Source organism: Nomascus leucogenys, chromosome 5, assembly GCF_006542625.1.
Source record: "Nomascus leucogenys isolate Asia chromosome 5, Asia_NLE_v1, whole genome shotgun sequence".
In the NCBI taxonomy this organism is placed as follows: Eukaryota; Metazoa; Chordata; class Mammalia; order Primates; family Hylobatidae; genus Nomascus; species Nomascus leucogenys.
The window spans coordinates 40,882,873-40,906,860 of record NC_044385.1 but is presented as its reverse complement, the minus strand read 5'-3'; the positions used below and the strand labels follow the sequence as shown (position 1 = coordinate 40,906,860).

The 23,988-nt window shown below is 41.3% G+C and overlaps 1 protein-coding gene across 3 annotated transcripts in view; it reads right to left on the bottom strand.

Annotated features, from left to right (window-relative positions):
- Window positions 1–294: 294 nt before the first annotated feature.
- The window catches only part of NFIA (nuclear factor I A), a 382,195-nt gene continuing 358,501 nt past the window's right edge, over window positions 295–23,988 (bottom strand). For all 3 annotated transcript variants that reach the window (XM_003265156.3, XM_030812923.1, XM_030812924.1), the window contains one exon: window positions 295–3,190. In XM_003265156.3, the coding sequence (XP_003265204.1) occupies window positions 3,173–3,190 (18 nt within the window). In that variant the 3' untranslated portion in view covers window positions 295–3,172. The remainder of the gene's footprint in view (window positions 3,191–23,988) is intronic.

Below are 23,988 nucleotides of genomic sequence, written 5' to 3'. Positions count from 1 at the left end.
AAAACTATACAACAATACAAATTACATATCTTCTGAGTGGGCAGTTTATTCTCTCTCTTTGCAGTCATGACTACAACATGCTCACTAAAAACAACTAAAACTGCCCAAACTATTGCTTAGTTTGTTTTGTTTAAAAAAGGGTGCAATTTTATTGTATATACAACCAATTTACTGGTAATACCTTGGCTTATTGCAAGGTTCTGACAAAATGTTTGTCTAGGCTTTTTTCCCTTCACTGTGAAGCACTGAAAGCTGCTATTTTTTCTTTTTTTTTTTCTTTTTTTCCTTTTTTTTATTTTTTAGTGCACATATGTCATAATAAAGTAATGCCCAGCTAAGTGCTATAGGGGAAGGCAAAGTATGCTGGCTGGCTATAGGAAGTGACACCATACACTGACAATCACACCATACAACAGCGCCAAACGACTATTCAACCACTTATCAGACACATATGAAAATCCAAAATGTTTTATTTTATTTTTTTTTCCTTAAATAGAGATAACCAGTAAACAATTTTCAGAACTTGGAAGTTTAAAAACGTGCATATAAAAATGGGCATCATATACTTTTTATTGAATGTGGATTGACTGCAGTCTGCTAAGAAAAATGGGGTGTGGGAGCTGAAGAAAAAGGAAGTTGTCTTTTTTTTTTTTTTTAAGGCTTGCTTGTGAAAGGAACAGTTGTAAAAACAAAATTGCTTGAAGCAGGGTCAGCTTAGTGCTTCACAGTTTGACTGCTTCTCTAAGAGGAGCCCTTCCTGCGCACGTGCATTCAAAAATCACAAAAAAGTACAAAGACAAACACCTAAAACACACTGCGTCAAGTGCAGCACCGACTTTGGTCAAATAAAAAAAAAATAAAAGAAAAATTAATAATTGCTAAGCTTTTCTACATGATATAAGCAGGTATTGCATATTTTCATATATCTGGGGGAAAATAAAGGAAGACTCCAAATAAATTGTAAAATGCAGCAACATCCAAAATACTGATATTCTAAGCATCTACAGATCTCAGAATAGCACTGCCACCGACCGTACAGGACAATAAAGACTACTCCTATCTGCGGAACAACTAGCTTTCTATTTAGTTCTAGATGTTGAAACTGACGATGGCTGACATAAAAGTCACATTTACAAAAAGTGTCTCCAAATGCTTGACTAGGGAAAAACCCCTTTCAATAGAGGAGCATGTGCAACAATTCCACAAATAATCGCTATCCAGGGCAAGGCACATTGATATGGAATTTTTGTTTTCGTGCAAATTAAGGAAAAAAAACAAAACAAAACAACATTGTTTCGGGGGGAAAGATGAGGAGCAAAGTGTCTTCCCAAGAATTTCAGTTACTTGATTGTATAGGACAGTAGTAGAACCCTTCTGAAGGGCTGAAAAACATAGTTTAAAGGCAAGTGCCTAGAGTAGGGATTACAATATTGTGTCTTAATGCACTCTACTTTATCCTACATTAACTATATAAAAATTAGTTACTAACACTAGAACATGCAGAGACTTTCTCTGATCAGCAGGCTTGCCAACCAGAACGTATATATATGTATAGTATAGGAAACCTTCTTGAAGTCGCATGGGAAGCAAAGGGGTGCTTCGCTGTCTGGTAGAAAAATCACTTGCACTTTTTTTTGTTTTTGTTTCTGTGGTTTTTTGTTTTTTTTTTTGTTTGTTTTTGTTTTTGTTTTTTTTTTTTCATAAGATACAGGACATTTGGGGGTGCAAACTTTTTTTTTTCCCTAACAAGTACCCTTGATCTGAATGGGCACCAGCATTTGTGTCAGTATTGGTTTATTATTCTTATTATTATTATTACTATTATTATTTCCCATAGCCCAGTTCAGGGATGCAAAGGTCTTTAAAACTTCTGGACAATCTCTGGTACAATGAGGTGTCTGATAACTGATAAATCCTATGATGCCAGATAGGTGTAAAATTTTTTAGAATTGGCATAATCCATTATAGTGACTTCTAGCTTATAAAATTAACAGATACCATGATTTCATTTTAGTCATGTGCTTTGATAACAGAAAATAATTAATTAGCATTTAATGTAGTTAACATATTGTGGTAAAAGCACCATTAGATTTGTTTTTTTGTTTTTTTTTTTTAAATTTCCTTCAGTTTTTAAAGGGATACAAGTTTAACAATAAAAAACATAAAAAGCAAAAATAGCTCCCCTTTTTCTTGCAAGGCTGTTTTTTACCCCAATAATTTAGAGTCCTGGGGTGAAAGGACTTGAAAAACAAAAATAGAATTTTCAACAATCTCTATCTTATAAAGATATTCAGCTATCCAATGAAATTGCACTTTACTCAATTCAAAATTCGATTGTTTTCATTGATTCCTGTCAGTTTCTGTCAAAACAGACCATCTTCCCCATTTCCATGTGAATTTTTGTGTCATTGTTGAAATTGTTGAAAAAATGTTGTTGTTGTTGTTTTTAATGTAAGTGCAGCATTTCAAAACTTTTAAAAAACTGAACAGTAGTAGTAGTAGTTTGCCATTTTCGGAATTGTTCTGCAATGTGAGTGGATTCATTGTCCTTGCGGGCCATGTTATATACTTAACTGCTGACTGCTGAACCAAAACGAACTAAAAGAACAAATAAAAAAGGAATATAACTGCATTTTCTTTTTCCAATATGTTACAGAAAAACATTGCCCTTTGACTGTCCCGTAAGTTATATATTGCAGATCTCAGCTACTACAAAAGATTTAGTTCTCCATGTGCCTCCTCAATGCTCAAGGAGGATCACACCTGTGTGGGTAAATTCATGAAATACTGTGAAACAGCCAGGCTCCGTAAGGAAAGTGTGTTACAACAGGAAGTCAGTGAGCAAGGGTAGTCCTCTGCTAGCCACGTCACCTAATGCTCACGCTACCATGGAAACACTTCAAATGTTACAAAGCCCAACCATTTCCAGCACCATATGAGAAATTACAACAGTCCCTAAAGTATTTTTTTAAAAAAAAATCCCAAAAGGTTATGGCCTTTGTTGTTTGACCATAATGCTTGCTGTTTCCATGTACAAGTTGATTTGAATCGGTTTTTCTCCCCTTCCACTGACAGTGAAGTTGTAACTGCGCTGGGTTGAGGTTGCGTCCGTGTTACAGAGTTGAGAAGGGGTCAGGTGGTCTGTCTGGTGGATGGTGGGACGCTGCAACTTTTATCCCAGGTACCAGGACTGGAAGACAAAAGGAAAAATACAATTAAAAGCACAATTTGTAAAAAAGTGTTTTAGAAGTTGCCTTTTCAACCACGAAATCAGGATCTACGTTAGGGATGTGGGAGGGATTCGCTGGGGAAAGTAAAAGCATGACAGACAATAATAAATCTTGTGACACTGAAACTGATCTTACTCTTCTGAAATTATAATTCATTGTCTTCGTTGGGGTTTTCCAACATTCTGAGTGTGTCTTACAGAATGAGGTATTTCTGTTCACTTGAAATACAAATAAGGGTTTCGTTATCTGATGGGGGCAGTTATAGGAGGGCAGGAAACTTGACCATCTTGTTTATCATTCAATCCTCAGTGCCTAGCCCAGTGCCTGGAATACAGAACGTTCTTAATGAAGAAGAGTTGAATGAATGGAGAATGGGTGAAGGGAGGGGTTTCATGTGGCAATGAATGGCTACACTGATGATTTTCAATATCTCCTTTCAAATGAGGTGCAGGCACTAAAGCCATGATTGTGACACTCTCCTAACAGGCCCAGATGGCCAATAGCAACACAAGAATAAGTAGAGGTAAGGTGGAAAAAGTGCTGGACCCAGTCTTCCTGGGTGATCTTGAGTAAGTCACAGTATTTTTCCTTCCTTATATATGTGAGATTTTATGAGGGAAGATGCTCCTTTCAGCCCAATATACCTAAAATAGTATTTTCAAACATGAAACCTAATAACTAAGTAGGATCAAGATTTTACTCTATGAAGTACCACATTGTCCAAAGGAAAAATGAGGCCACTGCGTACCCTTCATTCATGCTTGCATCCATGCAGCATTTATTTAGAGCCTTCTGTGTGCCTGCCGGGCCCAGTTACTGGTTACCTTTTCCTTTCGTAAATCCTTAGGTGATTAGCTTTGAGCAATTGTCTGGTCATGTATCACTTTATCTGCTGGCATTTCTTTTTCTGTTAGCTAGACAGAATGAGCAATTATGGACTAACATCAGAGTTAGTTTCTCCAGTGAAATAAAAAAGTATGTGGCTTTTGCCAACTTTTCTCTAGAGATACCCTGACAAATTCACTACATTTATCATTATTTACAGAAAAATTACCAAGGCCTAACAAGAGCCAATGCTTCTGAATTCTTTAAGGTGACGGTATCAGAAAGGGTTCTAATTGGGTTGCTTCGGGCAGGTGAAGGATCATCCCTGTGGAAGAGATTCAATTAGGTAAAGTAAGGACTCGTTTGGTCCTCAGGGATGAATGGCTAAGTGATAGCTACATGTAGTTTGGTATAAGATTTCCTAGTCACACAAGCCACCTTTGATTTCCAGAGGAGTTTAAAAAACTTAAGCCCAGACCGAAAAACTACTCATCCCGCAGACTTTTAGATGTTATTCTTTGACCACATGCTTTGAGGAACACAATAAAGCCTCTTGTGTCCTGAAAGGAAATCAGCCTGGCAAATACACATGGCCTAAATCTAGCTGGACAAAAGAAAGAAGAGGGGGAGTGAAAGGAGAGGGAAAGCGAGCCCCAAAGTGTGTTTCTAGTAGGCCTCTACCTAACAGCTGGCTCTGATCCACGTTAGAGACGCTTCCTCTCTTCTACAAAACAGGCTCAAACTTTGGGTGCGGGCAATAATGCTTACTATTTCTGTTTTCACACTTTCTAAGTCGGTTGTGAAATTCCAGACTTCTTCAATCTGACACTAAGGTAGTTCTTGAAGCAAAGGCCTGGCACCCAGTGAGTCAGCAGGGGGAGCAGTTCTCCACACCACAGTTTCTGGACAAGACCTCAGGGCACTACAAAAATCTGCAGTGCCTCTGCACTTCTCTTAAAAACCAAAGCAAAAAAAAAAAAAAAAAAAAAAAAGTTTCTTCACACATCTTACTATTCAGTATGTGCCTTGCCGACAAGGTTACCCCAGAGCAGCTCTGTAATCCTTCACTGAAATAGGCTTTATTGATTGCTCTGGTCTATTGTTCTCTTTTCAAGTCCCCCAAGTTCAAGTTCATCCTGGTGTTACATCATGTCTGGTTGCTCTTAGCAACCAGACAGACCCAGACGTGACTATCATTAGCAAGAAACCCTCTGCTCTCCTCCCACCAACCTTCCAGTGGTTCTGACGTAGCAGGCCCACTGCAAACACATTGAAGTATTTATTCTGCCTAATTTATGACCTACACAGCAAGCAAGACCCCCACTCCAAAAACCAGCACTGTTGTATATTTAATTAATCTGTCTTTCTCTGGCACTTGGGAAAGTTAGACAAAGGACTAATTATTGTGTTTCACTCTCCACACTTTTCTTTTTGGGGGTGGATATTTGCATGGGAAAGAAAACTACAAGGCCCAGCATCAGCCCCCCTCCTCTTTTTCTTTTTGCCCTATTGACATTTCATGAAATACTTTAGCTGCTTAAGGGAATTAGAAAAAAAAATGCGATGTGAATGTTACTCCTTCTGAGTTGGTATTCAGTAACACAAATCAACTCATGACATGTTTAAATTTAAATGCTAACCACACACTCTCAGAGTTACTTTAAAGGTTAGTTTTTAATCAATAGAAGTTGCTGACTCCGGGTTTTTGAGCTGCGCGCTGCAACTCTTGGGCTTTTGTCTAACGTTAAAGCTTTCAAACTTTTTTTTTCCTTGAGATGATTTTAGCAATGATTTGCAGACACAGAAGGCTATTGTGCTCTGACCAGCAACATGTCAATAGAGGGGCTGAGCTGCCCTGTGGTGGGGTGTCAATATGACTCCTGAAGGCAGAGGTTGGGGGTCTTTAATAACCCGTGAAAAAACCTTAATTAACCCTTTCAGGCCCAAACCAAAACCTATTCTTAAACTTGTTCACTCCTATAATTTGACCATTAGTACTTATTTCAACATCACACTAATCTTCATGACAATTAACCCAGCTACTTGACCAAGGTTTTCCAGAATAGGAAGTTGGTTAGGGAAACCACACAGGGAATTTTTTTTTTTTTTGAAGTCTCTGATTAAATCATTTATTTGCAGAGATGGCAGATAGACAGTTCTAATAATAATAATAATAATAATAATTCATACATCTCCCTGAATTTTCTCCTAATCAGTTTGTAGTTAAAGACACTCATAATCCCATTGGAATGAGTGTGACAGTCACACATGTGTAAGCCAATCAATTCCTAGAAACTTCCATGAGCTGCTAGTAACACCAGATGGACAATATAATGTTTGTAAAAGCCTACTTTTCTCTTGTGATATTTTCTTACAATTTCTATTATGCAAGCAGTACAAGTTTTAGAACATTAATTGAGGAATGATTCTGCATATTTTCTTCTTGGGTCATATAGGAAAAACATAAAAGAAATCTGAGCTTATTCGATCGTTGGGGTTGAGCAGCAAATCACTGGGAAAATGTTGACACATTAAACAAAAAACCATCCTCAGACGTTTAGTGACATAAGCTTAGGTTTCATATGCTTTCTGCCTCTGTACTTTATAGCCCCTTAATCTACCCTACTGTATCCAAATGGACTACAAAGGAATCTCCCTCCCTATGTGCAGTGAGTGGCATTATTATAATGCAATATAGGATGATGTTATCTTGATACATTTACATTAAGGAAGTAAACACAGAGCTTTGATCTATTTTTTCCTCAGGAACTTTCAGCTATAGTTGTTGTGGAGGTCCATAAATCCACACTCCCACCAAGGCTCCAGTTACGTAAAATTAGTCGGTAACATTCACAATGTCTAGAGTTTGGGATGTGCTGAGCACGAGTGGGGAGGGAAGGGGGGTGACTGTCCTCTTTCAATGTTCAAGGTGAAACATCAAAAGAAATCTGCAGTCCAGGACAAGAGCTCAGCTTTCCTTTTCTCCAGTCAAATGAAGAAGTAATCTCATCAGGTTGGAAAAGTGCTGACTAAGGATTTAATAAAGTGCCTGCAGATGTGGCGTCTCTAAGGTATTCAACTCATGTAATGCAAAACAGCTCCACACTGAATGTGCTTATAAAATTTCATTTAACCATTGCAGCGCGACTTTTTTCCCCTCACAGTTCTCTAAGGAGTTTTATCACACTTGCCGCCCGTTAATTTACAGCTCCATGAAAGTTCGAATCCCATTCCGCTGGGATTCTGGAATACTCACAGTAGTCAGGTTTTATGAACCATAAACAGTATCTATCCGACTGCATCCTAAACAGGAAGCCTGAAATGGCAGAAGGTACCTCTGACGGTGCCACTCTCTTCCATTTCTTACGCCTCACAGAGAGCAATCAGAACACAGGGGCCATCTTCCAAAATGTGGTCATGGGGCTGCTGAAGACACAGCCGATACGGGCCATGGCCTCAACCCCTGAGTTAACAGCAAATGCTCTAATGTGTGCAACACCTTTTTAAAAGGCTTTTTACATCCTCTTTTTACTAAGAGGGCAGGATGCACATTCTAGAGGAAAAAGAAAAATGTCTGAGAAACATTTTTTGTATTTTATATTTTACTTTAACCCCTAAAAGGAGCAGAGAGTGCTGGAGTGGCAGGGGCAGAGGGCAGAGTGGACTGTGATGCAGCAGAATCTGTTTTTCAGATTAAAAACTTAAACAAAAGGCCTCAAGGGCAAAGTTTAACACTGCGGAAGGAGATTGTTAATGTGGAATCCAGAACTGGGTGTGACACTTGGCTTTCTTCTGCAGGCAAGGTGGGTTATCTGAGGACATTCACACACATAAAATGGAAACATGCAAACACAGGCTAGCCTCCCTGCACCCTGCAGGCCCAGCTCCTCATCAGCCCCCAAAGAGGACTCAGCCAACCAATAAGCCAAAACTCCAGGAGCTGCTGTCGCTGTTGTGCATTCTCTCTTGGGGAGGTGCTAGCTTTGCACTACTACTTCACACTACTCCAGTGGGTCATTTTTGGCTTCCCGCACTTGTGTGGATGGACTAAAGCCTACTGTTTAGCCCAAATGAGTTGTCCTTGGCAAATCGGCCAAAAGCCCGGTAGTCTCTTCTCCCCATCTCAATACGATGGAAATGGATGAGGCCTCTCAGTGGACTTCGAGTTTCTCACATTCGCATAAACCATTTGGGAGCATTTATTCACTCATCCAATAAGCACTAAGGGCCTTCTATGTGCTAGGTGCTATGTATGCTGGCTCTGGGGATATAATGAGTAAAATATAGTCCCTGCCCTGAAGGACTTTCTTGTCTATCAGGAGGCAGGGGCTAGATTCTAGACCCTTCATGATACCAGATAGCCTGCTTTTCTCCCAATAGGATTTTATAAACTTCTGGCAATGAACGATGCCCAGTATCCAGTGTCCACAGGACTCAGGATTGGCGTCACTTTTTCCACTGACCAGCAGTGTGACTTCAAGCAAGCCAGTCCCTGTCCTGGGACCCTCAGAGTCTTGTGAGGACCAGTCTGTATTCATGAGAAGCAGCAGTGATTTACACTGGTTTCTTCTGAAAAGGGTGTCATGCTGTACACAGGTGTTAGTTACTGGTACTGCCAGCCTTAGGCTTTGATCTCTGTAGTCATTTTTCTTGCCTGATTTTATTTTCTTAATTAAAGAAAGTCTGTTTTCAGTAACTCCGAACCAAGACTTGTTTATTGTACAGAAAACTATTAAAACCGTAATGGGCCGGGATTGGCCCCGGGCACTTTTGTGGCCTTATCTTTTCACCACTTGTCCTCAACACTTGTGTTGCCTTAAACTTCTTCCAGATCCCCCAAAGCCAAATGCTTTCTCCCTGCCAGGCCTGGGCACAGGCTGTCCCACTCCTTGGCTTTGCTAATGCTTGCTAGTCCTTGGGTTCTAAGATTAGATGTCCCTTCTTCAGAGGGGTCTTTCTTGGGGCCTTTACCCTCAGTTGCTAAACTTTAATTACCTGTTTTCATCCCAGGCAAGCTGGCTATCTAAGGGATGCCAGGGTAGGCATGTAATAAATACTGTTAAATAAATAAAGGAGGGAAGGAAGAACAAGTTGTATCCGAGGTTCCCAAAGCCTGGTGTCAGTCACCCCAATGAAGGCAAAGCAAGGCAGCTGGATGGATGACTTCTAGCATGCTCGTGCCACATGACCATGTCTCCCCAAATGACAGACACTCTCCCTCGAGGGACACAAGTCTCCACAAGCCACTCCAGGCAGTTCCGATGGGAGAGTTGTTGCAACGGGGCCAATTGCGGCCAACTGCGTCAGTAGCATGTGCAATAGTTTTGTAACATGGACTGCTGCCTACTTACTACAAGCTCAGAGGAGTTGTCCAAACCACCAATCCCTGGAGAATGACTGTGCTGCTCCCAGCCAAGACCTCCGTTTTGGTTCAAACCTCAAGACGGGAAAACACTAATCTTTTTACCCAATAAGCCATCCAGTACCTCCAAACCTTGAGAGTGCATACACAATCCAATTATTCTGACTGTTCATCCAAAGTCTGAATCTTTCACAAGATTCCAGCTTGCCCTAGTGTCTCTCTTACCACCAAGTACATTTTTCTTTTGGTCTCCCTTTCTTTCCATTTTTCATCACATAACCTTTTACCTCATGAAATCCAAGACTGCTGGATTAAAAACTGCACTCTGGCCCACCTGCATTTGCTCCAAGATCTTACTAGAGAGCTGCGTGCATAGCTGTAAGAGCCAGGACTCTGGGGTCCGAATGACAAAAATCCTGGCACCATTATGAACTAGTTAGATAATCTTAGGCAAGTTAGCATCACTAGGTCTCAGTTTTAGACTCCATGAAATGGAGGTAAAAACTTTATCAGTTTTTGTGGGGATTAAATGCCTGGCTAGGGGCTACTACAGAAAACCAGAAAGCCAGGGGTAGCTGGGTTCTCTCACTGTAGAAGGTTTCTGGGGCCTTAGGGTCCACGTGAGACCTGAAGTCCCCGGGAAAGCAAATCGCTCTACAAGGCGGCTTTCTCTTATTTAATGATATAATTTCTTAGTTAAAAGTAGCAGCTGCGTCAATTCCATTTCCCAAGTTGCAAGAGAAAGTTCTTGAGAAAATAAAAATCTGTCTTTAACTGCAATATTAAAATCAGAGCGGCGAAACCAACAACACAAAAGGAACTGGCTCAAGTTTATGAAAGGCATTTGGGCCCTTGCCTTGCAAGGCTAAACTGCACGCCTTGGAGGTTGGGGGTGAGGAGGAAAGGGGAGGAAGGGAGGGAGTAGTCAGGCAACCAAGTGGGACAGAAACAATCCTATTTTGGTTTTTGTTAGCGAATGGCATACTACATAGATCAGAGACTTCTTATAAAATACAAACCCCCACTGTACACAAAGCACAGGAAAATGTGAGGAAAAAAGGGAAAAACTAAAAGCAGCTTAGGGTGTGTTAACGCTGCTATTCTGTCAGCTTAAAGAGTATTTTATGCTTGATCAACAGCTCTTTTTTATTGTGCTTTTCTTTCATTCATTGAAGACATCAAAGCCGGGCACCACCAGCGTACCTGCCCTTCTGGAGCCGCTTATGACGGGGTTCTAATGAAGCACGACTCTGGGAGCCGGAGACCCCCGTGGACAAGGCAGTTCAAAGGGAATATTTCAACAATGATTACATTTTGTAAATCTTTTTATGAAAGAGACAGCTTATTTCCTGCTTTTTCATGAAAAATAGATTCTATCCATTAAATTGAGCCCGCGCCACGGAAGCTGCTTGAGATCTGAGGTGCAGCGTGGAGATTAAGGGGACAATGACCCGATGAAATTGTCCAGAGTTCCTATCTATTTGGTCATGATGGCACTGCCGGATTTTCTGGGTGGAGCCCAGACAGCGCAGTGGATGGCTCTGCTGTGGAAAATGCAGTGGCGACGGGGTTTCGCGGCTTTATTTTTCAACTCGGGCCTCATGTTTATTATCTGTTTCTTTGTATTTATTGATTCCACAAAGTCCAACAAATGTCAGAAGACAGGCCATACTTTCTATCGCATAAGAGCAAGATAAAAGATTTAAGTTACAAATTCATTAAAGGCTGTATTTTAATGCCCTGGAATGGGACAAACCCTTTTCCATATGGGAAGCTAGCCATAAAAAAGCTGGCTCCTGGTCTGAAGACACAATACAGGCTTTATGATTGGCTAATGTCTCCCCCAAAGGCAAAAAATAAAGAAGCAGCTTAGCCCTTTGTAATTTTTGATTTTCACATTAAAATAATCTTTTTCCTCACAATTTTTTTTTTTTAATTTTTTGGCAGGGGGAGAGTTGAGGAGAGTGGGGAAGGAAGGGAATATGACTTCCTGGGGAGCTATGAAATGAAAAAATGTATGTTTTCTATACATCGGATTCCAATTTTAATTAAATGCCTGTTGTCTAACAAGTGCAGACAGTCACACTTGGGGTTGGCCCAATGGTGGCCCAGGGAGGTAACCTTTCTTGTTTAAAAAGAGAGGCGTGGGAGTGGAGGCCGGAGCTCAGCAGAGCGTGGCCACATTGTAATAATCATTCTACTCCGTGCCTTCCCGCTCTTGCTCTTCCCAAACATGACTCAGGTTGAGAGCCAATCAATCACGGAGACCTTAGTGTGGATTGTGCAGGAAGATAAAGTCCAGTAAGAGTGAAAATAACATTGAAGTAAAAAGTCCAGTTATTTCAAAAATTCTCCCAGATACATCCTGCAATAGCAGGCCAGAAGATCTGGCCTTTTGCCAGAAATGAATTCCAAAACCAACCTTTCCAGCCAAGAAGCCCTGCAGACACTGGATAGCATCTGCCACCTTTGGACTTCTTCACCCCAGCAGGCGCTTCCACGCTCAAGCCCTGGCACGGGTCTGCTCCTTACCTCTTTAATTCTCCCCGTCCGCTGTTCCTGGTCTTTCTAGTTCCATTCTCTATCTCCTCCCACCCCTCAAGTTAGTGTCTCCCTCCCTCTCCACCTGTGTTTAATCCCTGTGCAGGAATCATGACAGACCCCTACTCTCTCCCAGGCCATGCAGACCAACAGTCCCTGAGGATTAAGAGGAAGCGAAGAAGGCCTTGAGCTGCAAACCACAACCCCTGGAAGGCTTCTGTTGTGAGCCAAAGAAACAAGACATACAGGCAGCATTTGGAGAGAATGCAAAGGAAACTGTGGCATCTTCGTTTTCAGATTCATGAGAAAAGACAGTGAGAGTACAGTGAGGTGTCACTGAGCACTGGACTTTGGGTCTGGTGGCCTGGTTCAAGTCCCAGTTCAGTCACTGGCTTGCTGAGGGGCCTGAAATTCACCAGACCTCTCTAAGGATACTACAAGATCCTGTTACTATGCCTTTCTTTACCTTCTAGGAACACCTGCTTTTAGATATCACTGGTGCCAGGAATCTTTTTTTTTTTTTTAAACGTTCACAGGGTAGATGGGATATTGGGAGAGGTAAAACTTTCCTATCTTTCATTGAGGTCAGAATGAGCTTGGCTATGGAAAAAGTCAGATCATGGAGTCAGAGATCTAAATCTTAGTTTGTAGGGAGTCAGGGGTCCAACTTTAACTTTTCTGCAAAACAGGCCTCAGGATACTAGTTATCACAGCATTTGAGGGAAATAATAAAGTTAAAAACACAAAACGACTTTCAGACACTGGCCTAAAATGTAAGGAGCATAATTACGTGAGGCACAGGTATAATCTAGATGGGAGGTGTGTGTGTGTGTCAGGGTTTCATCTGAACCAACAACTCTGGATAAATACCGAACAATTTCCCTGTGCGCGGTCATAGCTCTGTGTTATCCTAAAAGCCCAAACCCGGAACCAGTGAACAATACTTTTCTCCTCCTTCTGAGGATGTGGTAGGATTTAGGGTTTTATGGCAACAAAACTTGTCTTTGTTAAGACGTGACTTGCAAAACAAACCCACATGGGAGAGTTTGCAGTTTCAAATGACTGTATTTTTTTTTTTTAATGCTGAAACAGCAAATGCTTTTTATGTTCAGATTTATTTCCTTCTAAATTTGTAGATTAAATTTACAACTAAGCAATATTCATTGCTACAAACAATTAGATTCCTCCCAAATATTTCCAGGGGATGTGAGGGGGAGGCTTCTTGATGGGGCTGCGGTTGGGATTTGTGCAAGGTGAAGATCCTACAGCATTGACAGTCTCCGTGAAGGGCCTTACCAACAACCTGGACATGGACATAGCATACGTGATTGGCAGAGCTACTTGGCTTCCCTGTCAGGGATCTATGCTTCTTGGAGAGAGGTAATATCATTCTAACACAGACAATTTAATTTATTTTTTACCTTTTTAGTAGTGAATTCTGAGATGGAGATCTCGCAAGCAAAGATTATTGAAGACTGACTCAAGAATGTGTTTTATAAAATTGAGCATGCGTACAAAATCATTCTCACTTTGTTTTCGGATAAATTCCACTTGGTAGTGCTCTACCAGCAACTGAGATTTGGGAACAAACTCTGACTACACACACACAGTGCTAGTTTGAAACGGTCCCACACCGCTACTGTCACTTTATTATCAATTAACAAAATCAATTACAGATGGCATGACTGTTATCTGTGGACAGGCTCTTTAAATACCCTCTTGTTAAATCACCATATGGATAGGAAATTCTATTGTTTATTTTGCAAGAATGGTGGTAAGTGCAAATGTATATATACATATACACTTCCATTCTGACTCTGCAATGCCAAAAATCTTGCAGACGTGCCAATTTGTGCTATTCTAGAAGACAGTTCAATTAAGAAACACTTTAAGATATTTTCCTTCTTTTAAAGGAGTAAAATGTCTGAGCTAAAATATGACTTCCTGTTCTACTGCATCAACCTTTCTGTATTGTTCTCAAGGAACACGTTTACAAGTTCAAGTTCAGGTTTAAACTAAATAAAACACTCCTCAGGAGTTTATAACGGAGCCTCATTTACATGTGCTCCCTCTGAACTCTGCCGGCCTCTGTATGTTAGTTTCCAAGGCTTGGTGAAGGAATGTTTTACAGTTGGAATCTGGACTGCTTTCTCAGACATTTCAGACTCAGAGGCTACGCGGCACCAAGTTCTCGTTAGTATTAAAAATTTCCTCAGGTCTACTCCAGAGGCAAAGAAAGACAGAGAGAAAGGCAGGGCAGGGGCCAGGAGAACTGCAGCTTCTTAATTTTCCCTAAAAGACATTCTAGTTAACATTGTAGTTGAAAATGGCTTCTAGATGTACATTCTAGAATCTCACGGCCATGACTTAAAATTTCTGTGCAATGATTTTCAGCTTTCTGTGGAAATGGTCAATGCACGCTGATTCTCTTCAAATATGAAAACTAGGGTTTGCTTAAATTGTTTTTCTGCCTTGAAGATTAAGTTATGAAGAGAAATGTACCCAGCCCAAAAGGGATCCTAAACCTAAGAGGTTTTTGAGGTCAAAAAGATCTCAGGGATTTTCCAGCCAAGAAAGGTGCATCAGAGAGGAAGAAATGGCTATTTTTCATTTAGAAGCAGGAAGAGTTAAAGGGGGTTCTGAGATGCCTACGGGGAACCAATCTGGAGAGAGCTGATTTCCTGGCTTATTGAAATTAAGACTCAGTCTTGTTGCTAAGCAAGGGTCAAGGAGTTCAGAGAAAGCAGCCATCATCTTCATGGGCAGAAATGGAAAGGGCACAGGAGAAAGAGCACCAAGGACTCTGCTTCTCAACTTCTCTGTGAATCGGAGTTTATCTATAATAGCAAGAAAGTGGGTACAGCAGTAATAAATCAATGATGCTAATAGTAACTGTAACCTCAGGGCAATGCTCAAGAGTTACTTTATAGCATCTTTTCACACTGGAGCAGTCCTTTTCTGATAGGTGAGCATACCCGGCAAAACTGCAGGTTGTGGCATTCCCAGTACCCAGATTCAGCAGCTGCATCCCTGCAGAGTGACATGTGATGAGTCAGATAAACAGTTCAAGAGTAAGCACTGCTGTGGGGGTGGTGGGGTTCAGAGAAGCAATTGCGTGGCTGGGGGTGGATGGACTAGGAGTGTGTGGTGAATCTGGATCTCAGTTTGCACCTCTGCTAAGAAGGGATGAAGACCACCTTGCTAGCATGGTGCTTGCGAGGATGAAATGAATTAATATATGAGTTTTGTCTCCTAACAGGACTGTAACTGATGCTTTTTTATTTTTGGAGTTGTTGGGGTGGGGGAAGGGGATTCCTCTCTGTCTTGGGGAAGACAGAAACCTCATCTTCATGTGCTAGATCATGGCCTTTTCTTGACCTAGTGCAATATTGAGCCATCACTTTTCTTGCCTAAGTTCAATAATAGCACGAGCATGCTAGCTATATGCAAAGCTTTTAGTCTTTTTTCTCAATCCCCTGAACTCAACCTAGCTCAATGCTAAAAAACATTAAGGGTTTTCTAAAACCAAATCAAATGTGAATATGCTTCTAAATAAAACCCTCTGCTGCAAAAATCAGAAGCTTCCTCTTACTGGATAAGGACATGAATGAAAGCGGAATCCATTTAGATGACGTTCTGCAGAAATGGATGATAAAACTGGTTTCTTTGGGAGCCGCAGTTTAGTTACAGTGATTGGGTGGAACCGGGGCTTACAACTCTAAGAGTTTCTCTGCCTTCAGCCAGGACTGATTGGCTGATTTCCAGAAAGAAGATAATTTGCATAAGAGATAATTTCTCATTGGTCAGTCAACTCCAAATGACTGAAAATCATGCGTTCTTTCTTTTGTGTATTTTTTCTTCTTTCTTTTTCATAAATATCTATCAAACTTTGGTTCATTTTCCACTGTCCTTTGAACCCCTGCCAATAAGGGCCGCTATAGGAAGCCTATTAAACAAAACTGCTAATGTTACTTTTTTTTTTTTTAAGCAACTCTGACAAAATGGTGAATGGGAGAAATCTGAAACTTAAAATGGTTTGCAGATTTTCCTGAGGATTTAATTTATTCATGTGGATCCTAATGGTTTTGAAGACAAAATAATTTGATAGTTAATTTAATAGTTGATAGTTCAAAGTGTTCTATACTTGTTCATGTGTGGGTAGGTAGATTCAGATCTAATCTCATTTCATTTATGCTGATTCTTCTGGTAAAATAGTAGTTTCATTCACCTATAATTTTCTTTAAGAAACAGAGGGCACCAACTTGGGAAGCGTGCTTGCTTGATCAAACTATGTGGAAGGTGTGGGATGAAGAGGGGAAACTATTTCCTGGAAGCCAATCTGGCACCGGGAGGAGCAACGCTTCTCTCCTGTACTCCCTTAGAGTTACCTACTCAGCGCCTGGCATCCCTCGTCGGGGCTTCATTCTGTGCCTGCTTCTGACTCAAAGCAAGCAACCAGGAAGGGGTGCGAGGGGACAGTCCAGATTTGACAGTATTGACCCCAGGGCTGAGGGGCATTAGCGAATTCCATAAGGAGTTTCATCCAGCAGTAATCTTGGCTTACAAAGGTCACTGCAATGCAAGACCCAAGGGATGAGCCAAGCAAACCGCCTTCCTGGAAGACGGTGGGGGTGGGGGAAGGGAACAATGACGTTAACAGGGGGGTGGTGTGAAGGGAGTTTGGTACATCTTTAGACTTCAAGACAGGAAAAAAATGTTTGAGAAGAGGCCAACTAAGAGATACAGCGTGGCCCTAGCTAAATGGTAATGATGTAACAAAGAGCAATATTCAGCACTATCCAGATATCAGAGAGAACTGGTGGATACTAAAATCATTATAAGATGTGAAATTATACCTCTCACTGCTTCATTATCACTATATTTCATAATATTTGTCTAGAAAGGCACACAAAGCCTATCAGGTTAAATTAATCCTAATGATCAATTTTAGTTTTATTCTAATTAAATAATTTCAATTTAATTAGTGCTAGCACAGAAATTAGTCAAAATTACAAATGTAAATGCTGAACTTTAAATCAAAGGTCCTCCCTACAACCTGCCTCATGTAGAAGCACTTTAAAGTGTTTGCCTGTGAAGGTAGATGGGAATTTTGACCTTTGTCTGCACTGTGAAGATCAGAAGATAGGAAAATATGCAACAAAAAGCTGTCCAGGAGCATAGACGGAGGCACAGGTTACACACACACACACACACACACACACACACACACACACACACACACAAACCTGCATGGCAGTCTATGAAAGTAAATCCTGCAAAGTGAACTTCTGAATTACATGCATTTGTTCCTTGGAATTCCAATGCGTTTGAGTCAGTCTAATGATATTGGGCTTTTATAAAACACCTTTGTAAAATGGAAACTATGCACCCATTTTCTAAGCCACATATTAAACCACTAGTCCCTTCCTTCACTCATAGCAGGTCCCTGCATTTCAGTCCTGCTCTGTCTCTGATTAGCTTTGGGGCCTTCCAAGTTGTTTCAGTTCCCCAGGCTTTGGCCCCTCTTATTTGGAGGTGCTACTTTATTAAAATGATACGAACTTTATTCCAAAATATTCTTAAAGTTGTATCTGAAAAATGATGGGAGTCTGGAGTAGATAATCTTTAAGGAAATTACCAGCTTTAAGGAAATTTCTAAAACTTTGAAAAATACTGGCATCTTAAAATGGATTTGAAAATGGTACAGGGCACATGTGTCTGAGTCATCATATAAAGACATTTAAATATCCTTTCTTCCCTCTTCATAAAAATCCAAAGTAGACAGTATTCAGAGCTCAAAAAATTTGTGGAAAAAGGAATCTGGCAAAATAGACGTACTTTTTCCCAAAGAAAAGAAAAGGGGGGAAAAAAAAAAGGTGGGGAGGAGGATACAAAAATCTGAAAGAGAAAAAAAAAACACAATAAAGAGAAATACATGTTCTTTCTTTGTACTTAAAAAACATGTACTAATGAATTATACTTAATAACAGGTCTGTAGTGCCACTCACTCTTCATCTTAAAAGAACATTCTACGTTATCACTGCTATCCATAAAATAGCCACAACTTCTTTCTTCAAAAGGAGGCCTTCGTCCATGATCCTCCATCTCAACTTGTTCTCAACTGTATATGAGAATTATTTGGTAGCAATCAATTCACTATTACTGTTTGGGGACATTACAGAACAGCAGAGTAATTTAATAATATAGTTGATTAGTATAATAATCATCATTAAATTTAGTAATGATAGTGGGATTCCCCTTAACTTGGTTAATGATCATGGACATTTCATTTCTTGAAATGCCAGTGGTAGAAATGGTTTTTGAAATATTAACTTCTGCCCCATGGGAATGACACTTAGCCCATCACATTTAATTTTTGACCTTCACTGAGCAGCACGATCCTAATCCCTTGATTTTATAATCTTAACTAGGAAACGTTAAAATATGGATTGACTCCAGTTGGCAGGAATCTTTATGTTCTTTTCACTAAAAAAGCTATAAATTCAATGGTTGACCTTTTATTTCCAGGTCACAAATGACATCCACTCAGTTTTGTCCGTTCACACAGGATTTATGTTAGGGTCTACAGGTATAAGCCATGAAAGTTGAACTTTAATGAAATGTCTTTCAAAGATGTGCACTTAACCAAAAATTCCTCGCAAAAAATTAGCAGGTGGCCTTTTAAAAACAGCCATTATGTCCTCAGGTTCATTGCTGGCCTCCACTAAGTCTATTTTTCACTTGTAGTAAGTTTCTCCTAATATCATTTTTCAGGGGGTACAAATTACGCTTGTGTTTGGGATGACAATAATACCTTAGTTCCCAATGTAGGCTTCTAACCTGAAAGATTTCTGAGATGCTCTCTTTCTCATAACCACAATTCATCTCCCTCCAGTTGAAAAATGTTCCTTGTCCTTTTCACAAAATCAATCGTATTGATGGGAGGCATTCCGTGTTGTCAATCAGGGAAATGTGATTTGATGGGACCCCAAAGCAGCGAGACAGGGAGAGGAATACCAAACCTGCTCAGGTCCACACCATCCGAGTGAGATCAATGTTTCCCATAATACTCATCCTGTCATGTGGCACCCTGTCACAATTAATAATGTAGAAGGAGCTGATTAACTTAAGTAAAGTGCTCTCTGCTGTGTAAACACATAAAGATCTATGAGGAAAAAAAAGGAGGGGGAGGGTGCAGGAGAGAACAAAACGTCATTTTTATTTTTCATGTGTACACGTTCTCACTTTCTATTCTTCTCTTGTAACAATTACTGTACCAGCCATTCTGGCAGAGTCAATAAATTGATCTGGGTCTTGACGCAGCAGCAAGGCAGACTAATCTGATACACCATTATCTGCACTGGAGAGTGTGGGGGGTTGGGGGTGCACTCAGGGCAAAGGGAAGGAAGTAAAGGCAAGCCAGCCTTACTCTAGATAGGTAATTAATGTTCAGTGTGGAGCTTCTGGACTAGATGGATGCATATGTAGCAGGTGTGTGTGTGTGTGTGTGTGTGTGTGTATGTGTGTGTGTGCGCACGCGCATGCATGTTAGGAATGGACAGAAAACGAAGCCTTCACCTTGGCTAAAGGATGCAGCCTAAGTAATACCGTATGCACCACTTATTTAAGTCCCTGCGGTATTTCAGTCACTCATACCAATCTGCAATTCAATGAGGATCACCACCCCATTAGAACTAATCATGTCAGCTGTGTATGTGACAAAATAAACATTCAGAAACTGTGCTCCTGGGTTCAGCACTTGTTTTTGCGCTGGGATTTTTTTTCCTTCCCTCCCTTATCCAGTATAAAATTTAATCGTTTTTTTAATATGAAATTATAAGACACACAGCGGCTCTCTGTATGGATTCCTCAGTGTATTTATCCTCACAACGAGAAACTGGCGACGTTAGTTGAACTTTAACTTGCTCCTTGGGAGTATGCTAAGTATGATCTTAATAAATAAATGTCATTCCACTGGGTAATGAGAGAATTAATGGCACAACTTATGGAAAATGGACACGGGAGGATGGGGTGAGAAGAGACTCAGGTCAGGGAGAACATTACCAGATTACCTCCGGGATGCTCATCATATTACCACTTCTGTTTCTTCTTTGTGGTCACAGGCCCCTTGTCCTAAAGAGAAATGAGCAGCACCCTGTCCTCCAGTGCTCACAGAGGTTCCCTCCTGAGGGCTGAAAAGGCAGCACCACACATTGGCTGGGCAGGGTGCTGAGGGCTTTTCATCCTAACTAGACTGAGTCTTTACATCACTCTAAGTGGAATGCAGGCATTCATTTATAATTTTATAGATGTGACATCAGAGGGTCAGAAAGGCTAAAAATTATTCCAAGGTCACATACTGAGATCAAACTCAGGTCTGTCTCCCTCCAAAGCTTCTATTTTTTCCACTATATTATGCTGCCCAGAAGAGGAAGGTACCTCATGACCACAGGTCTCAATGCTACTACTGCCTGTAAAATCTTGTATCTCAGGAGGATTGAACCAAGCAAGGCAGAGGTTTCCTCACATATAGAGCTCCCACTGTGCCCATCACCTGCTTCCCATCTCACACAGAATCAAGTCCAAGTGCTTTACCACCCCTGGAAGAAGATATGTATTTATTCACGACTAGACCCTGATCTAATGTTTCTGCCGTCTACTGTAAACTGACAGACATGCCAAACAGAATAGGGTTCTTCAGACACACACTGCTGTTTCTTTGCGTGCACTGTTCCTCCTGCCTGGTCTGGAATGTTCTCCCCACCAACTCTATCTGTCTCCTTCAAAACCATTCATGTGTCTTCTCCTCTGGCATATCTTCCATGAGCTCCATGCTTCTCCCTAGAGTTAGTTACTGACTCTTCTGTATGGATTATACCTATTTCAATTACTTCGTCGATCACATCTTAGTTTCTTTACTTTTCTTTCTGTGAGCTATGTATGGCAGGGATTGAATAATGTACATCTTTAGCCTCCCTTCCAGCTTAGTATGGTGCCAGGAACATAGTAGGTGCTCAATAAATTTTGGCTTCTTTCTCCTCCCTAAGATCAATCATGCAGCTGGCGGGTGGGAGAGATGAGCTAGGAATCCAGGTACTTTGACTCCTAGTCCAGGGTTTCTCTGTGTACCAAGATGCACAGGTCCCTCCAATGGTCAGTTCCCTTACTAGACCTACTGTGTTATTCTTCTATCCCCCCAGTACCACTCCTTCCCCATATATGCACAGACACACTGCCAGGGACCAGGGAAGGAAGACTGTGCTTGAGAGGGGCAGAAGCTGTATGTCATGAGGGCTGGCCTTATGTTTCCCTTCACTAGTCAAGGCAACAGGAGATATGCAGCATAGTCCAGTCCTGGAGGGCAGCAAAGGGTGCTTCCCACATTATTAAGGCAGCACTGTGAGGGTCCAAGGTTGCCCTGTGCTGCGAACAACTGTGTCCAGTGGCATCCCCATTATCCCAACACATTCAGACTCTGAAGAAGGAGGGTGTTGAGGGTGAGAAACACAGGGCGAGAACAGCCTGTCCTAACCCAGTGTCCCTGCCCCAAGACAAGGGATCCGGCTTATCACAGGCTCATGTGACTCATTAGTTAAATGTGTAAAGCGTTTGGAAAGTGAAAAGCCAATTAGAAGTGCTAAGTTATTTCATCTCTGCTGTAAAGGAAGCAATGTGAGGCCTTAAGAAAAGTTCTCATGCAAATATTTTGGGGGAGGTGTGTGCTGTGGAATGTAATTCAATGGACAGACTCAATAGAAAGGCTATAGCCCAAAAAGACAGGGCACAGATCAAAGAATGTGCCTAAGTCCTCAATAGACAAACAGGAAGGTAAGCAGGTGGGTGTGAGAAAAGTGGACAGGAAGAATCACTGAGACCTCGTGTGAGATCTTCGATGGCTCTCACATTAGACAGTAAGCTCTGGGCTTGAAACTGTGTGTGTCAGTGGAACTTTCAAGGCCTTAGACTCATTAGAAGCCCTGAGAAAGCCTATGTCCAAAAGGATTCCTAATGCTGAATCCTTTCCTCATGTCAACAGTCATTATCTAGAGTGTAGAAATATTCGGTAAGGCCAATTTCTTGGGCATGGGATTTTCACAAGCAAGGACTTTGTGGACAGTGAGAACACCACCTGTATTGCATTCTCTCCTCAAAGTTCCTGCAGCAGGGCCAGTCAACTCATTTTCCTGTTCTCTGAACTCGTGTTGACTCAAGCTCTGCAAAACCAGGCTCTTTTCTTTTGCAAAGGAAGCATCTGGTTCCAAGTCATAAAAGAGAAACCCAGAACCTACTGCTGCCTGTTTGGTAAGCACTCTGGAGGGCACCCAGGGGGCACTGTTTCACAGAGCTCCCCTGCAACCACAAAGGCACATATCCTCCAGCTCAGCCTTTTCAGAGTCCAAGTTTAACCGGTACACGGTGACCCAGCCCCATGGGAGCTGGTCTGCACAAAATGCCAAGACTTCTGCCCAAATCCTGGACCTCAAACAGAGGCTGAAAAGAAATGACCTCTGCACAGTCACACACACAGCATCTACGTCTCCTAAACACATAGGGAGTGTGTGGAGGAAAGGCAGAGTAATAAGCCAAGCATTCAGAGACAAGAGGGTCAAGTGCAACTACTCGAGTTGAAAAGTGCATGAAACCTATCAGGGAATAGGAAAAAAGAATATGGCAGATCCTATTAACAGTCTATCCACTATGCATTGCCCCTTCTTCCTTGGGACAATTTTGCTTAGAGAGGCAAATGTGACTGGTCCTAGGTGACGGGTCATGATTTGAGCCAATCAAGATAATCTTCTGCTGGTTTTCTCAGCATCCTTTGCAGCTAGAGATTAAAATGTGACCCAGATTTAGCCAATGAGACCTACAAAGAAATTTGCTAGCAGGGTGCAGAGGAGGAATAGCAGGGCCTTTTCCCTGATATTAGAGGAAAAATAAGGTGCGATATGACTATGCTATTTGGAGCTGCAGCAGCCATCTTGCAGTCAGAGGCTCTAAGCATGAGGCTGAAAAGGCAGCATACTGAGGAAGGCAGAGCAGAATGTTAGGAAGGGCATGGGTTCCTGCGGGCCGCGTGCAGCACTGAAACAATGCCAGCAAACACTCACTCACAGATTTCTTGTTACGTGAAGAAAATAATCCTGACTGGCTTAAACCACACTTCACTGGGGTTTCTTCTGTGAGGCAGATACTATTATTGCCGTCATTTCACAGATAAGGAAGCTGAATTTTAAAGGGTAAGATACACAAGACCACTGAGATAAATGGCACAGCCAGGATGACAGAACAGGTCTGTCCTACTCCTCGAATCATGACTTTTCCTCCTGTTCCCCCAGAGAAATCTGTTGAGTACCCAGTACATTTCCCTTAGTACCCTGGAATGTCACTGATCAGAAGCATTGTTACGGAGACCCATCTAAAAGCTAGAAATGTTGATGGCATTTCTGCACTTGGCACTATGGTTTTCTAAGTTCCATGCGTGGCTACCATCAACTTTTGATCTAGTTCCTGTCAGTTCTCTCCACCAACTCACAGCTCCTTTTTCCAACCCTTTTCCTGACATCATTTTCTGTCCCCCTTTTCCCACAGTTCCAAGTGCTAATTTAATGGACAGCAGATTTTTGGTCTTTTCCCTTCCTCTCCTATACAATGTAAAATTCCCTGTGAAATCTCTTTTTTACCTTCCCCTTCTCTATTGCCACTGTTCTCATTTTAATATTTTTAAAAAAAGGAAGCAAGAAGAGAAGCAATATTTACTGAGCACCTATTGTGTGGTAGATACTATGGTAGAGACCTTAATTATTACAATAATTATTAATTTGTTTCAACTAAGAAGATCCCCCAAATCTTTGTGGCGCAAAGGTGACAGGAAGAATAGGAACTGAGAGAAAAGGTGACCAGTATCTAGAATTAATGCCTCGAACTTTGTCCAGAAGTGAAGTTTGTGGCCAAGGATGTCTACAACATGCTGCCAAATTAAAACTTGAAAGACAAAGACTGTGTTTATTGAAAAATTTATTTTAAGAGTGT